At 37.9% G+C, this 15,557-nt stretch overlaps 2 protein-coding genes across 5 annotated transcripts in view; one reads left to right on the plus strand and one right to left on the minus strand.

Annotated features, from left to right (window-relative positions):
* Positions 1–15: 15 nt before the first annotated feature.
* On the minus strand, positions 16–5,437 carry nipa1 (NIPA magnesium transporter 1). The gene is made up of 5 exons (XM_039810410.1): positions 5,241–5,437; positions 4,905–4,952; positions 3,627–3,717; positions 2,950–3,110; positions 16–2,703 (listed from the first exon to the last, which is right to left on the minus strand). The coding sequence occupies exons 1-5, from the start codon at positions 5,371–5,373 to the stop codon at positions 2,210–2,212; spliced, it is 927 nt and encodes a 308-aa protein (XP_039666344.1). The 5' UTR covers positions 5,374–5,437; the 3' UTR covers positions 16–2,209.
* A 3,934-nt stretch (positions 5,438–9,371) lies between these two features.
* Positions 9,372–15,557, plus strand: part of herc2 (HECT and RLD domain containing E3 ubiquitin protein ligase 2) — a 57,806-nt gene continuing 51,620 nt past the window's right edge. The window contains exons 1-4 of one of the 4 annotated variants that reach the window (XM_039810362.1): positions 9,372–9,513; positions 10,568–10,693; positions 11,998–12,091; positions 12,292–12,423. In XM_039810362.1, the coding sequence (XP_039666296.1) occupies positions 10,622–10,693; positions 11,998–12,091; positions 12,292–12,423 (298 nt within the window). In that variant the 5' untranslated portion in view covers positions 9,372–9,513; positions 10,568–10,621. Of the gene's footprint in view, positions 9,514–10,567; positions 10,694–11,997; positions 12,092–12,291; positions 12,424–15,557 lie in introns of those variants that run through there. The other 3 variants (XM_039810366.1, XM_039810363.1, XM_039810364.1) reach the window with 3 other exon arrangements.

Consider the following 15,557-nt stretch of genomic DNA (forward strand, 5'->3'; position numbering starts at 1 on the left):
TAAACTGGAGCTGAATACAAAATCAACTCTTTTTTTTATTTATTGGACAATGGGAATATTACAGTTCAGGAAGTGTACCTAGATAATACATGAACTCAAAGTATCTCCTCTCATTGCCCTTTTTTCTGTCCCTTCTATATCTCACAAACATTTCATAACTATTTGACAAGAACGAGGGATGTTAAAGTTATAGCACATTTACCACATAAGGATTTGTCACATAACATATGAAAATAAAAAGGAAAAGGAAAAAGATAAGAAAACATGTTTAAAGACCTGGCAGTATTTTCTTCAATAATTATATAAATAAATAATACAAGGATATAGATCGGTTAGGCACACCTATGTTTTATAAAATGCATTAGTGTGATGACCCTCCCAGTGGGCAAAGTAAACTCTTAATAATAATAATAATAATTGCCGTGATATTATATTGCACTCATTTTACACTATAGTTACATTATAAAAGCACAAACTAACTTGTAGGATGATTTGAAAACCCTCCTGATTCAAAATCATGTACATTACAATAGACTACAGCAACCAAAATGACCAACATAAACGTATTGTTTAATGACAGTAGGCTATATCAGTCCCACGTTTTACTAAAGGAATTGAAGGAATAATTTATTGTAAATCTGTATTAGGAAAGGCAAAGCAAACACAATGTTTTTTTTTAAATATTGTACAAGTGATATGTAACTAATTTTATACTTTAAAATAAGGAAGATAACCAAACCTTATCAGTGAAATGACTCATAGGGCTTTTTAAGAATAGTGTATTTCTCTTGGACCCTTTAGTATGACAAATGCTTGCCAACGCCAGCACATCACTTTCAAGTGTGGGTTGGTTGGTCAAGTGACTAGGCATCCCTATCAAACCACGTCTGACAAATAGTAGAAATGAAGGAAAATATTTGTTTTATGTACATAAATAATCCATAATCCAAATCACATGTAGTACCATTGATTTATATTTGGTATATCAGCTTTACAAATCCATCCTTTTGACAAAATGCTCTTTCAGTCATTGTAAACACTCGCCTTCTACACAACTCCTGGTTTAAAGAGACTGATTCTGAAATTACACTGAATCAGTCTAAGTGTAGGTGATTCTACACTGATACAGTCTGGTATTGGGAGAAAAGGAGACCATCTATTAAAGCTTTGAAGGCAACACTCTGGATGAAAGTAAACAGACTTATTTGCAATTTCTATTTTACCAGTTACCAATGTTTTGTAAGCCTCTTTGTAACTATTTGCTAATTAGTAAAAATGAAACAAAGGTTGGCACATTAACTGTTCCTCTATTTAAAAGCTATGATAGGTCGTGGCCAGTTAGCCCAGTTGGTAGAGCAGGCGCACATATGTAGAGGTTTGTTCCTCGACGCAGAAGGTCCAGGGTTCGAGTCCGACCTGAGATGGTTTCCTGTATGTCTTCTCCCCTTTCATATCTCAGCTTTCCTATCCAATAAAGGCAGACGTGCCCAAAAATAATAATAAAAAAAAAAGCTATGATAGGCGAAGAGACAGTCTCATGATGATTCCAGTTGCATTCGTAAGTATTAATGAAGTTAAAGATGGAATGATTTAAGAAAAAAAGTTTCACTTTTGGAGATAGTTGTGGGTTACACAGTAACTAAGAATGGTTCCTTAAGAAACTGCAAGAATATTCTAGTAAAATGTTAAACTAGTTAATAACTACTACTAGTAATAAATACACTGTTTGGTCATTTAAACTGGACAAATCAAGCCTAGACTCTGTGTCATAAGACCCAACCTTTTTGGACTGAGGTCCCCCTACAGCCCTGTCAGATGTACCCCTTCATCGGTTACCAATGTATGTTCTAAATGTATAACACTATTTATTATGTAGAAGTGGATATTGTTCATTTTTTTCATGCAATTAAACTGTTAATAGGTTGGTTGGGTCAGCAATCATACTACTTCTAGCCTACTAGGCTATTACGTGATCATGGAAGGCTTGGATAGCTTTAATGTTAATATGTGGATATAATATATATATTTTAAACAAATCATAATTTAAATTTTATTTTTTCAAGTTAGTTGAGCTACCCTACATTTTTTCAGGTACCCCCTATCAACTGTAGAAGTAACCTACTCGCTGGGGTACAAGTACTGGTTGGAAATCACTGTTTTAAGAAATGCAGTATAGCACAAAAGTCATGTAAATGTGAAGGCATCTCAATCAGTCTGTCTTCTTTTTCCAAGTAATCAAAGCCTCTTGGGAAATGCGGAGTAAAACGACCCCGATGCACACTGTCGTCAGACCACAAAGCATGACGAGGCTGTCTGTTAAAGTCAGTGCAGTCCACTCCTTGAAGAGAAGAGCAGAAGCAAGAATCACGGTGGATGTGAATGTTACATAGTATATGGCTTCAAACATGTTGGAGCTGAAACACTCCAAGGCCTTGTTGATGAAGAAGAACTGGATCAGGATGCTGACAGCCAGAGTCCCCAACAAGCCCAGGAAGAGAGCCAGAGCTCTGCTGCTCGACGGCCCTTCTCCAAAGACGTTTGGTGCAACCAGGCCAAGTCCTTTGCTGCTTGGGACAGTGAAGCTTCCCAAGAGGGAACATATGGCAACATATACCATGATGTTTGATGTGCCGTGAGCTGGAGCTATCCACACAATGAGTATAACCAGCAGCAGGACCACCAAGAGGGCATACACTACAAACACTGCAGGATGAGAAAGGATGTTTTTATATATCTTCATACACAATGCCATTACATTGTATAGTTCCAAAAAGTTATTAATTCAGAATAAGTGCTTACTTTGGATCAGTAAAACAAAAAAGTTGATAGGAACTGGACTAATTATTGCCACTTTTTAATGGCCTGCTTGCAATTCTACTGTGTACACTCATCTATATTAATTTTTGAGGTAAATTAAAGGCAAAAAACAAACAATATTGACTTTGTCACCTGGGTCCAATAGCCTCTCCTCTAACTCCAGTCTCGATGTAACAGTCTCCGCTTTAGGGGCATGAATGATAAGCACAACAGAGCCACAGCAACATAATACACAGCCAAGCTTTCCCAGGATATTTAAATGTTCCTTCAAGATCCAAGAAGCCAGCACAGCCCTGCGTCACACAAAAACACCATCTTGTTGCAAAATACGCAAGGCAATTCAGAGTCCTGAGAGGATTATACAGTGTAATCATGACTCTGTCTGCACTGTTGTGCTTGGTAGATATACATTACAGTGACACAATGAGATTAAAGCAGTTCATTCTGGTTTAATGTCATGGTACCTAAATGATTCATACAGATTGAAAAGAAACATTTTCATATTTAACAACAGATCAATAATTAACCACATCTGTGTTACTTGAGGTAACACACCTGCCTGATCAGTAAATGTCTGCTAAGACTCATATATAAGGACACATCTCTTTGGTACAGAGAGTATGAAATTTCAATTCAAAACCAAAGTCTGTTATTTACTTATGTTAATCTGTGTGTGTGTGTGTGTGTATATATATATATATATATATATATAGTATAGCTACAGTATGTTGCTGTATGTATACACTATATGATGGATGTCAAGCCATGAAAAAAAAAAAAAAAAGCCATGAATTCTCTCTTGGACTTACCCAAATAACACTCCAAGGGCTCCTAGCGGTGTAACTATTACAGCGGGGGCCACATTGTACGCCAGGAAATTCCCAATTTGACCAACAATCACTAATGAGATTCATAAATAGGCGTGTCAAAACATTTAGCCTCATACATTCAAATATTGTTTGAAATGTAAGTTATGGACATTGCCCAAAACTCTGAATGTGATTTCTGGTTTTTCAGTTTTTCTCAATCGCTTTCGCACAATCGTCGAAAGACTATTAAACATTGTCAAACTATATGACTATTTATATGAACATTAGGTCAGCTATTCACATAACCATAGTCATTTATCATTGCTTTGGCACAAAATGCACCAAGTAAGCCTTGCTATTGAATCATATTACTCTCAAATGCAACTATAAACATGTTCATTGTGTAAATACTTCCATGCAAAATAGAGCAACCAATAATCACAATAACCTGTCACACATACAGTATATTAGATAGCTAGATAGATAATAGGTAGATAATAGTTATGTGGTGTTGTTGTAAAAGTTGTCAGATGGATAGATGTAGGCTAGATGTGGAACAATACAACTCCCTTACAATTTAGAGCAACCAAACAGACAAACAGGTGACAGGTGAAAATATCACAGCAGATTGTTGTAGGGGGGGGGGCTGCATCGTGCCTAAAGATTTTTCCCTCATTACATTGCAAGGGAGGATATCAGGTGTGGTGTCGATAAAATGTTGTGGCCAGACAGACAGGAGATTGGATGACCCTTGAGGTTGATACATTTGCAGCATATTTTCTTTTTTCTTGCACATTTTGTACAGTATTTCCTGATAATTTTGCTGTTGTATATCTTTTTTCTGTAAAAGCTTTCTTTATGTATTTGCGGTTGACAGGTGTGTGACACACAATGAGAAAGTATAGCGTGTGCCATCAATACTTTTCAGCTACCTAAATATACAATATTAGCAACTGGACAATATAACATGATGGGTAACTATCACCCTTTCAGAGTATGCTGTCATTAGACAAGATGTCGTTACATTTTGACTGTCTTGGTCTAAACAATGATAAAGGAACCTTTTGTTTTGATGACAATGATTTAGTCATTGATGGATTTATTTGAAACATGAGTTGATTATTTTGATTGAGTAATCACCTTTTGCAAGTTACATAGAGTGATGTGCTGAATGTACCACGTGGTGTGAGGATTGTCCTTTTAGAGTTTTGAAAATTGTACATTTGTTTCAGTAAATGTGCCAAAGCGACTGCGTAAAACTGATGGCGCTATACTTACTGGACAGTGTGCCAGCCCACCACACCACATCTGTGAGGTACGACCCTCCTAGGGAAAATACAGTGACAAGTTTAGTCTGTGTACTTATGGTGTTATTTATATGGTTTCCCCAAGTCTACCCGTGTAGATATTCTCATGGCTTAACGTTCTCCGGTGCAGTTTTACATTTATATATTTCTTTGTTTCAAACATGTACCCATTTCCTCCAGGGCAGCATGTGAGGCTCTGAGCATGTGTCTTGCTTTAACCCATGGCTGTATTACTGTAAGAGAAGCCCTGTATGATTGTAATAACGTCGGCCTAGGCTACTTGCTGTTGTTTCAGTGTTAACGTTACCTCTGTCGCGGGAGCGTAATATTCCCTTTTTTTGAAGCACAAATGTCGACCCATTAATGAAACTTGATACTACTGCTATCACTATTCCAGAAACGGGCAACGAAACACTACTTGGTTCCGAGTTTACAGCCATTACTGCGACTGTTGTTAATTTAGTTAATCTTACTGTAACTGCACAATGACTGGACACTCCAGTTTCGTAGTTTGGACTAGGAAGTGAGAAAGTGCGCATGTGCGGTTCCTCGAGCACTCGGCTGGCGATATTACCATAGACAGTATATAATATTACCATTACGAATCCCTCTATGGCCATGCCTAAGAATTGAGGAGTTAGACTTGGCAGTTCAACAGATGTCTAACGGGAAGTCACCTGGAATAGATGGGCTAACCCTGGAGTTTTTGTCTTTCTTTTGGAGTGATATCAGGGAAACGCTCTATAATGCCTATTTAGATTGTATCTCAAAAAGTAATCTTTATCCCACTATGAGACATGGTCTCATCACTCTAATTCCCAAACCTAACAAAGATAATCTTTTATTGGATAATTGGAGACCGATTACCTTGTTATGTAACGATTATAAATTGCTGGCACTTGTCTATGCTAATCGTCTGAATGAGGGATTGTCACATATTATTGACGAGTGTCAATCCGCTTTCATGAAGGGTAGAAATATACATAATCATACCAGACTGCTACTAGACATGCTTGATTATCGAGACTTCATTTACACTGATGCTTTAATTTTATTTCTTGATTTTTATAAGACATTTGATACTGTTGAACATACCATTTTATTTGAAATCTTAGATTTTTTAGGTTTTGGGAGCAATTTTTGTAAAATAATTAAGATGTTTTATAGGCTGACATATATAGTTCTGTGTCCCTTAATCCTGGTATAACTCCTAGGTTTGAAGTGCTTCGCAGTATTAGGCAGGGATGCCCGATTTCTCCCAAACTGTTTATTCTAGCCACCCAATCACTTATAATGCTCATTAATCACAACTCCGACTTGCATGGGATCTCAATATTTGACAAGGAATTAAAATTAGTCAATTTGCAGACGACAAAGCAATCCTTTTAAGGAATAATTCATGGTTGTTGTTGCCCTTGATTCAGTATCGATTTTCTCTAAAGCTTCAGGATTAACCCTCAATATTAAAAAATGTGAGCTACTTCCCATTCACTCATCAACAGATTCCATCATCTCATCAATTGAGGTTAAAGCTGAAGTGAAATATCTAGGAATATTTTTATCTAAAAATGCTATTAGAAGGGAAGATGTTAATTTTTCTAACCGTTTAATAGATATAAATAAATCTTTGAGTAGCTGGCTTACCAGAGATCTCATTAGCTTTGGTAGAGTCATTCTGTCTAAATCAGAAGGTATTTGAAGGTATAGTAATTTATCCATGTCACTCCCTGTATGTTTCTTCCAGTAATGTTAAGAAAGCCAATTCAATTGTTTTCCAATTCCTGTGGAAAAACAGAACCCATTATATTAAGAAATCACAGCTGGTTAAAGAGTATGATATGGGTGGTATTAAAGCATTGGACTTTGAATCAATGTTTGGGACCTTTAAGATTAACTGGTTGAAAATATATCTATCACAACCAGATTCTATGTGGTTTCACATACCTAGACATCTATTGAAGAAAGTAGGAGGGCTTGATTTTCTTCTGCAATGTGATTTTGAGGTGACCAAAATTCCTGTTAAGTTGTCAAACTTCCACAAACAAGTTGTTGTGGTTGTCTTTAGTAGCAATGCTGCGGTGATGTATGAAGAGGAATCTGCTGACACTGTACTACATTCTCCAATATTGGAAAATTATATTTACCCATAACTTTTCTCCACATGGATCCACCTTATGGAACAATAGGGTCATTTTTAGCTCTAAATTATGTTTTGGTCATAACAGAGGATTGTGTGTACAGGTTCCAAACATGGACGCATTGTCCATAGAAAAAGCACATTTTAAATTCATTAAATGGCCCATTTCCCCAAAAGTCAAAGAGACTCACTTTAAAATAATCTGCAAGATATATCCGGTCGCTGACTTTCTTAGAAGAAGATTCAAATTTGATGTAGACCCTTGTGTTTTTTGTGAGGTGGCTGATGAGACTCTGGATCACATGTTCTTTTTTTGCCCCGTGTCCAACAGCTTCTGGTCTGAGATACATGATTGGCTGTCACTTAAAATGGATAATATCCCTAGTCTCACCTTGCCACACATTCTCTTTTATATGGATAATATAGATTCATCAGTAGCCTATCAGATTTAGTCAATATGATTATTCTAATGGGTAAATATCATATTCATTGCAGTAAGTGGAGATGTTCTAAGCCTTCCCTTGTTTGGTTTATAAATTACTTTGAATTGTTTTTTTCCTCACTGACAAAGATCAAATCTACTAAGTTTGCAAGGAAAATGTATAGTGACATATCTAGGGAACTACTGTTTTCATTAGTCTCTCCTTGTGTACCACTCTAAATATTAATTTTACTTTCTCTAGCCTTTTTGATTTTGACTGTATTATAGCTCCCCCTTTTTGTTTTATTCTTTGTTGTTTCTTTTTCTCAGGTAATTCTTTCTTGTACATTGACAACATTTTTATTGTATATAAGCATGTATATCTTTTCCCCAACCAGAGTTTTGTATGTTGGTGCTTTTTTGTTAATAATAAAAAAAAAACTATGGCCATGCTAAGACCCGCCCTTCAATAGCATTTATTGGCCAGGCGTCCATGCCTACGCAAGGTAACGTAACCCCATTTGTACATCCTATCCCCTGACCAATCAGCTATCCTAACCTTAACCACTCAAGGTCAAATGCCTAACCCCAACCAATCGCGCTGCTTCTTAGGGCGGGTCTTGGCGTGGCCATAGTGGGATTCGTAATTTCGCACCATCCCAGCACTTAATTTTAATAAATTATATCTATGGGCCTATAGGCCTAATTCCGAAGGGTTTATGAAGATTCCCCACCAATTGCCGTCACATTGCAATGAGATTCTGTTTGATGTATGAACAAGCTCTTTTTGCCTCTGAAATGTCACTCTCACAGAAAAAAACTCCTAAATTACCACACCCTTGAGGATGTTTATAGAAAATATCCTTTATCTAAGTAAGCTTCACTATCATGTATCCCTGAATATTCATTCCAATAAATGAAATGACATCTGAAGCCCATTCAAAGGGGGTCCGCATCAAAGCATTGTCTGCTGTAGCAGTGTTCTATGTGCCATTGTCAGTTTGGAAACTACACATTAAAAAGGAAATTGGGACCTACACACTGGAATAAGAGTAGCCTGCCTTTTACAGTAAATAATTTTGCTCATGGCATTTTAAAGACTAGTCTTTCTCCTAGCCAAAACATAAAAATATCCCTTTGAAAAAAAATAAGGATCCAGTCTGAAATAAACTGTCAAGCATTACACATTTAGATCTCTCACTATGTATTTGCCTTGCTGCTGGAAGGTCTTTGAGCAAGATAACAAATAGATAGATAGATAGATAGATAGATAGATAGATAGATAGATAGATAGATAGATAGATAGATAGATAGATAGATAGATTTTGGCAAATTTGTGGGGCTTATATTGAAGTTACATTACATCTAATTTCCCACATAAAACCTGGACATGAACACTGTTTCTGATGTGTCATTATAGCTTCTTTCTTGCCCTTGAATTAAATGCCGATGCCACATGCACATTAAATAAAACATAAAAGCCACATTATACCTCCAAATTATGCAATATTCAATTTCAAAACTGTTTTTATTCAATTAGATTTCAGCATTTGGGTCGAATGCTTTTAATATGTCAAGGGTATGAAATAAATAACTCTATAATTAGCCTAAAAAAACATCTAAAATTATATGAAATATGTAACTCTGTAGCTAAATAAAACATCAGTGAAATAAATACCTGTGACACCCCGCCACCTAGCGGACAGTTTACTAGGCCAGCCCCGCCCCTCGTATGTCCCGCCTCGAATTCAGAAGGAGCGCACATTTTATGACCCTGGGCGGTACGAGCGGGCGGAGTAGACTCAGTGGACAACGGATCCAAATCACCTCGCATTAGAAACCTCACGTCAGCGGGCTGTTGTGGTAAAGATCAATCGCATTGAATCTCCCAGTTACGACTACGTAATTTGTTTCCATGCCTCGTGCCCCAGTACGCGACCTGTCAATCAAATCCATTATGAACGTCTTGTTAATGCAGCAAAGCAGCTGAGGGGACGAGAATAGCTTGAGAAGAGACCGCAGGTAATTTAGGAATTTGTTGTCAAAAATTGACATGTTATCCGCTATGTTGCTAAACTCTCCGGAACATTGCTTCTCATTCTGTTCAGTGTCATGTCTCAGAAGCTTGTTCATCCTGGAATGGTTGCCTGGAAGATGAGAGCTGGTGCAGCGTTAGCTAGCTAACGTTGTGTTAGTATTAGCTGTCTATCAAGCTAAGTAGTTAGCCTTAGCCGCCAAGCTAAGGCGAACATTATCTATCATTATGTGTAGCGTTATGAGCGTATATTGCTGTGTCAGTCACTGTTATAACCCGCTGGACTAGTGTCCGTTATCATGTATTAAAACCAGGTTAGAACCACGGTACCAAGGCTACCAGAGACTGTGCCCTTGCTAGCATTTAATGCTACGATATTCTCGTTTTCTTCCCAACGTCTCATTTAACATTAAAAGTTATGGATACATCTTTGACCTAAAACTCTAGCGGTAATTAGCTATGTAAATGAAGCTAATGCAGGTTTTACTTTACACGTCATTAGTTTTTGGATTAAGAAAAATAACAGGGACAGTCGCAATTGAAATGGTCGATCTACATAAGTAACTTATAAATCATTTTGTGTAACGTAACTTCAGCTGAAACGTTCATGACAAAAGCAGCAATATGTAGATGTTTGCTGTCGAAAAGTTAGTTTGTGAATTAAAGACCTGTTATTGAAATGGGAGTGATTCAGTCCTATGTTTTCAAAGTTGGCGTTGGGCTTCCCTTTTGTTTACATTTAGGTGATAATATTGGTCGGTTATGCTATTTTCACCCTGACTGTGTAAATTCACCATTTTGAGGAAATCTTAGTGTAAGGTTTCATCTAATTTGTTGAACTACGTTTTTATTTCAAAGGAAACCGCAAACAGGCCTGGCAAGGAGCATGCTAGTGTTTTCCAACCTTACTTTATTATTAAGTCATGGGCTAAATGCCTGTCCATCATTGATTCATAGGCACTTAATAATATCAGTCAGTTTTAGCTGATTCTCATCTAACTGGTTTGTAACTTTTTGAATTTGTCTTGTATTTCAACACAGCCTTACATCTCTTGCAGGTTGGCTGCATTTGCAGCCAGGAGAGGAGAGGGGAAGATGCCTTCTCCATCTTTTACCCTCGATGCTCAGCTGAGATTTCATGACAAATGGCTGAAGATAGACTTACAGGTATGTGTATGCTGGGTATCATATGAAAATTACGGTTCTAAAGCAACTGTATTGCGTAGTTTCTTTTAGAAGCTGCGTTGTTTCTAAATTGTTGTCAGTCTGACTGTGTTGCATCATGTGGGGGACATACTGCAAAACCTCTAGACCTCACTGATAAGTAAATGTGTATCTTATCCCTTTTTCCAAAACATTTTTTCTACAATGCCACAAAGTGGATGCTTATTACACTTGTTAGCATAAACATCCAACATTTTGCTTCTTTAACATGATAGAGTCAAAGAGAGAGTCAAACTGTAGGGGCTACATTTATTGTAATAACCTGATACACCTAATCACTTAAGACATATCTGCAACCTCTGGCCTGCAAGCTGTATCAAGCCTCCTCTTGCACAGGTGATTATTGATTTTCCTGTAATGTGAGAAGAGGTGTAGCCTATAATATAAGAGTACATTGTGTTTGGAAACAAACCCATGTTGGTTGTAATTATGAGGTATTTTATCAATATATTATGGATTTATAGAAGAAAAGGAAACGACACTCTAAATCCACTGTCTCATTCTATGTAATAGGCTGTGCAACGAGTGGTCTGCTTTCACCTCCACAAATTGCAGCTTGTCTGGACTGAAAATTAGTTTGCACTTCCAAATGTGGACTAAAGTTGGGCAAGGGTGTCATGTTTTCCTATCGTTAGAGCTCTGTCCACTACTGAAGGCAGCTTTAGTGTTATGTGTCTGGTCTGGTGTCATCTGTGAGCTAACATGTTTTTGACATTTGAGACATTGAAAAGTAAGAGCTGGCTTTCCACTTGGGAGAAGTGAATGGTGGACCACTATGATGATTACACAGATTTTTACAGCAGATGTATCCTAGAATCAGTTGGAACTCAGTGGTAAAGAAGCTATTTTGTACTGTCATTCCTCACCTATATTTGATATGAGTTTGTTAGTGTTAGTTTTCTTAGCTGGGTTATGAAGCCTGCACAACAGATGACCTTCCACAGGTGAAAGAATATGTGTTTGTTCCAGATGTTTGAAACTCTAAAGACTAATGAAAATGTAATAGTGTGAAAAGAACATTTAAAGGCGTTTTTATAACACAAAAACAAGCTAACCCAAGTTCACTGGCCACACTGGATCCTATTAGCTCAGAATATAATGTCCTCATAATGTAATAATAGCCTGTCTGTGACATACTAATGCAGAACTTACAAAGCAAACGTATAAAGATGTGAATACACATTTTAAAGTTGACTTTAATAATAAATGTGCCGTGCTGATTTTCTGTTTCTCACTTGCTTTGGCAGCGGGCATTCTCTCCAGAGGGACTGAGTGAGATGTGGAATGAAATGGTAAAAGATGAGGAGATATCATTCAATGGAGAAGAATCAGCTCACCCAGGTATGGCACAGAGAGATTACAGCATTTATTTTTCCCTCTGTTGTTTACAGATTTACACATTGCTGCCATTTGTTTATGTTGGCATGATACATTTTCACACGCTGTCTAAGGACAATACTGAGCCAGGGGCAGGGTTGGCATTTTAACCCTGCTGATGGAAATTGAAGGGTTAATGTCTGCATTTCTTTTGATCATTTCAGAGGATTGCACTGACTGCTTTGGAACTCAGAAAAAGGAGGAACCCAATGACAAAGAGAAGAAAGAGGAGGAGGAGACATCAACATCTGTACATCACTCCATTATTGAGACCTGGGACTGGGGGCGGCAGCCAGGTGAGAGTGCTACCTGCACGTGGTTTAAGATGTGCCAGGCTACAGAATAGGGCTGGGCGATAGGGAGAAAATTGGTTATCACGATATTCTTGACCAAATACCTCAATATCGATATTGCGGCGATATTGTAGGGTTGACAATTGGTGCTTTAACAAAATATCTTCACACTTAGATTTTAGATAAATAATCATCAGTAATGTGGACATAATGTCTAAGTGGGGAAAAGGCAAATAATAGAACAGCTAGAACAGTCTGGTAAGTTCAGAAAAGTACATCACTCTACTGTAATGCAGCATTTAAAACCAGGAAAAGACAACACTTATGTCATATCACGATATCGATATAATATCGAATTATTGCCCAGCCCTACTACAGAATATCCCGTTGGCCTACTACTGCGATGCTATTTAACACCTTTCTGTTTCCAAGTAGGGTAAATAATACCATGCTGCCTGACTTGACAGCAGACGGTTTCACAACACTTAAATGTCGACTAGATACAATGATGCTGACCATTTCAACACATGGCCACCCTCTCTGTTTATCAATTTCACGTCTGTCAGGCCCTGCTGATGTGTGCATGTGTTGCTGGCACGTGAGATGTGGAAACTCTGAAATGACAACTTGCAGTCTGCAGGTCTGAGTGGTTATTTTTACCCCTCCGAGGGTAATCTTGGTAGGCGTTACAATGTGCTCCGGCACAGGGTAGCGTCTCTCACCCAAGCTGTGTTTACTGGTGGGACTGGGTGGGACAGTTCATGGTGGTGAGAGATAAGCATTGGGTCAGAGGTGTGTGTGTGTGTGTGTGTGTGTGTGTGTGTGTGTGTGTGTGTGTGTGTGTGTGTGTGTGCGTGCGCGTGTGCGCGTGCGTGTGCGTGCGCGTGCGTGTGTAGGTTTTAATAGTAGCCGCTCTCTCTTTTTTAAAGGCCGCATTTCCACCTGGTATTAAAATCCAATCTGAGTGATCTCATCACAAGTGGACAGCTGTAAGTACGTGTGTTCACAGCTGGCAGTACAATGTGTCTCCTAATGTGTCTTGAATAGACCACTTGTGATCTCATTTCCCCGCTCTATATGCAAATAAACACGTTCATTTCTGTTTGCATATACCAATAGGCTGGTTATGTGCGTGCATGCATACATTTGTTATTATTTTCATCATACATTAGAAATGTGCGATGACCAGATGAAAAGCACTGCCCTCAGTCTGTCTGCTGACCGGTGCCGGAACCTGTGCTGGAGAGAGAGACGTTTTTAAAATTCTCTGTGTTCAGCTCTCAGTATGTTTGTAGCTTCTGAGTCCCTGTGGTTTAAAGTTTAGTTTCAATATTATATCAGCTTTATTTTACGTTTCATGTTCGCTTATAGGAGTCGTGTTAAGTTACTGCTGATGAAGACCCAACATTTCCTGATTTGGCTGTTTCCTAATAAAAAATTAATGGGGGACTTTTATTGTAAAGAATTTATAGTTAATGAAACTTTTGTGCTGTGTTACAGTCACTGCTTTGACCGTGCAGGCTTGCCAGCTTACTACAGCGCTGACGTAAGAGCAGGAATATCTGTAATGATATCCTACATATTGACGAATTATAAGAGCAGGCAGCACAGGAACAAAAACGGCAACACATCACCACAGTATGATAATAACCTAATGAGTAGGTGGTCCTTAATGTGGCTCAGGCAAGGACACATACCTGTACACACTGCTATAAGAATGTGGCCATGTGTGCCCCAGACTACCTCCGAATTTGGTCTGAGCGATCAGATCTCATTGTGTCCTCAATGTGCCCTAGGTGCATTCACACCTGTACTTAGAGCTGTCCACTTGTGATCACCCAGATCAGATTTTACTACCACGTGGAAATGGGGTTATTGACTGAGCCAGGAAATCCAACTGGTCTGATTGTACAGTGAGTGTAACTGGATTGCTACATAGACGAGTCGTTGATGCTTAAAGTTCAAGTTCATACTTCCTGCTTTTGCATTGAGTGGTCCGATAACTGCAGCAGTTACAGCCCAGAGACCCAGTCTGTTGTTTAAATCAGGATGGTTGATCATGGACAGATGACAGATTTGCCCTGATTCTTATCAGTGGATATGTTTTAACTCTTCTTTTTTTTACACTAGATATTTTATAAAGCGTTAATCAACCCCTATGAATTTGGTAGTCCTCTTTTTACTTTTTAGGCATGGGTAATGTATAATAAATAGTTAGAGACTTTGTCTGACTGGAATACATATCTGCCCTGACAGCCGAGCACAGCTGACTGAACAACCTCAGGCCAGTCTGGCTTACATAGCTTAAGTGGATTCTAGACCTATTTTTTCTCATCTTGTCCTCCCTGCAGCGCTGCTGTACAGACACATATTAAAACATTTACTTTCAAACCAGATCAGAACAAAGGGCCGGTTGTGATAACTGCCAGTGTGGAAAATATTGAATGTGGTGAATTTTCTTTTTTCATTAAGAAACTTTCGAGACTACAAGTAAAAAACTTAAAGTGTAATAAAGAGCTGGGGTGTTTCATCAGTTATTGCAATGTATTAACTTCAGACATAAATGTGTATTTTTTTTAATCTGTGGTTTATTTATATTGATAAACAGGAACTTATAGAACCTTCTGTACAGTACATATAATAATACCTTATAAATACATGGTGCATCATGTCAAGTTAAATATTAAAATTTTAATACCAGATTGCAGCTTAAATTTCTAAAATGTGGCAGTATGTTTACATAATGGCAAAATGCCCTGCATTATCTGCTTATGTTCTTGTTATTTTGCTTGACAAATCAAAATGTGGATTTTCATGAGGTGTGAAATATAAGTATATAATATTAGATTAGAGATTGTTTTAGAGGAGTCACACAAAGTGATACTGTTTTTTCTTTTCCCACTCTGAAAGCCTTAGTGTAAGATTTCTGCCAACAGTTACAAAATATTGTATATACTGCACCTACATTTTTACGTATATTTTAAGATAAGTCTTGCTGCCATAAATGAGTTTGAATTGCACAAAAACAAAATTTAATTAAAAAATATTGTTTTCATTGTAGAAATAATGCCATTATTGTTACGGAGTGTCTATTTGCACCCCCGGTACGAATAGCCTCGGCCACACAGCTGAGCTAT

The sequence above is a fragment of the Perca fluviatilis genome, chromosome 9 (genome assembly GCF_010015445.1).
Source record: "Perca fluviatilis chromosome 9, GENO_Pfluv_1.0, whole genome shotgun sequence".
Lineage (NCBI taxonomy): Eukaryota > Metazoa > Chordata > Actinopteri > Perciformes > Percidae > Perca > Perca fluviatilis.

Coding starts and splice junctions, on each gene's coding strand:
- nipa1 (XM_039810410.1), bottom strand. CDS start 5,373: ATGGCTGTAAACTCGGAACCAAGTAGTGTTTCGTTGCCCGTTTCTGGA. Junction 3,718..4,904: donor GTGGGCTGGCACACTGTCCA/GTAAGTATAGCG, acceptor GAATCTCATTAG/TGATTGTTGGTCAAATTGGG. Junction 3,111..3,626: donor GCCCTTGGAGTGTTATTTGG/GTAAGTCCAAGA, acceptor TGTGTGACGCAG/GGCTGTGCTGGCTTCTTGGA.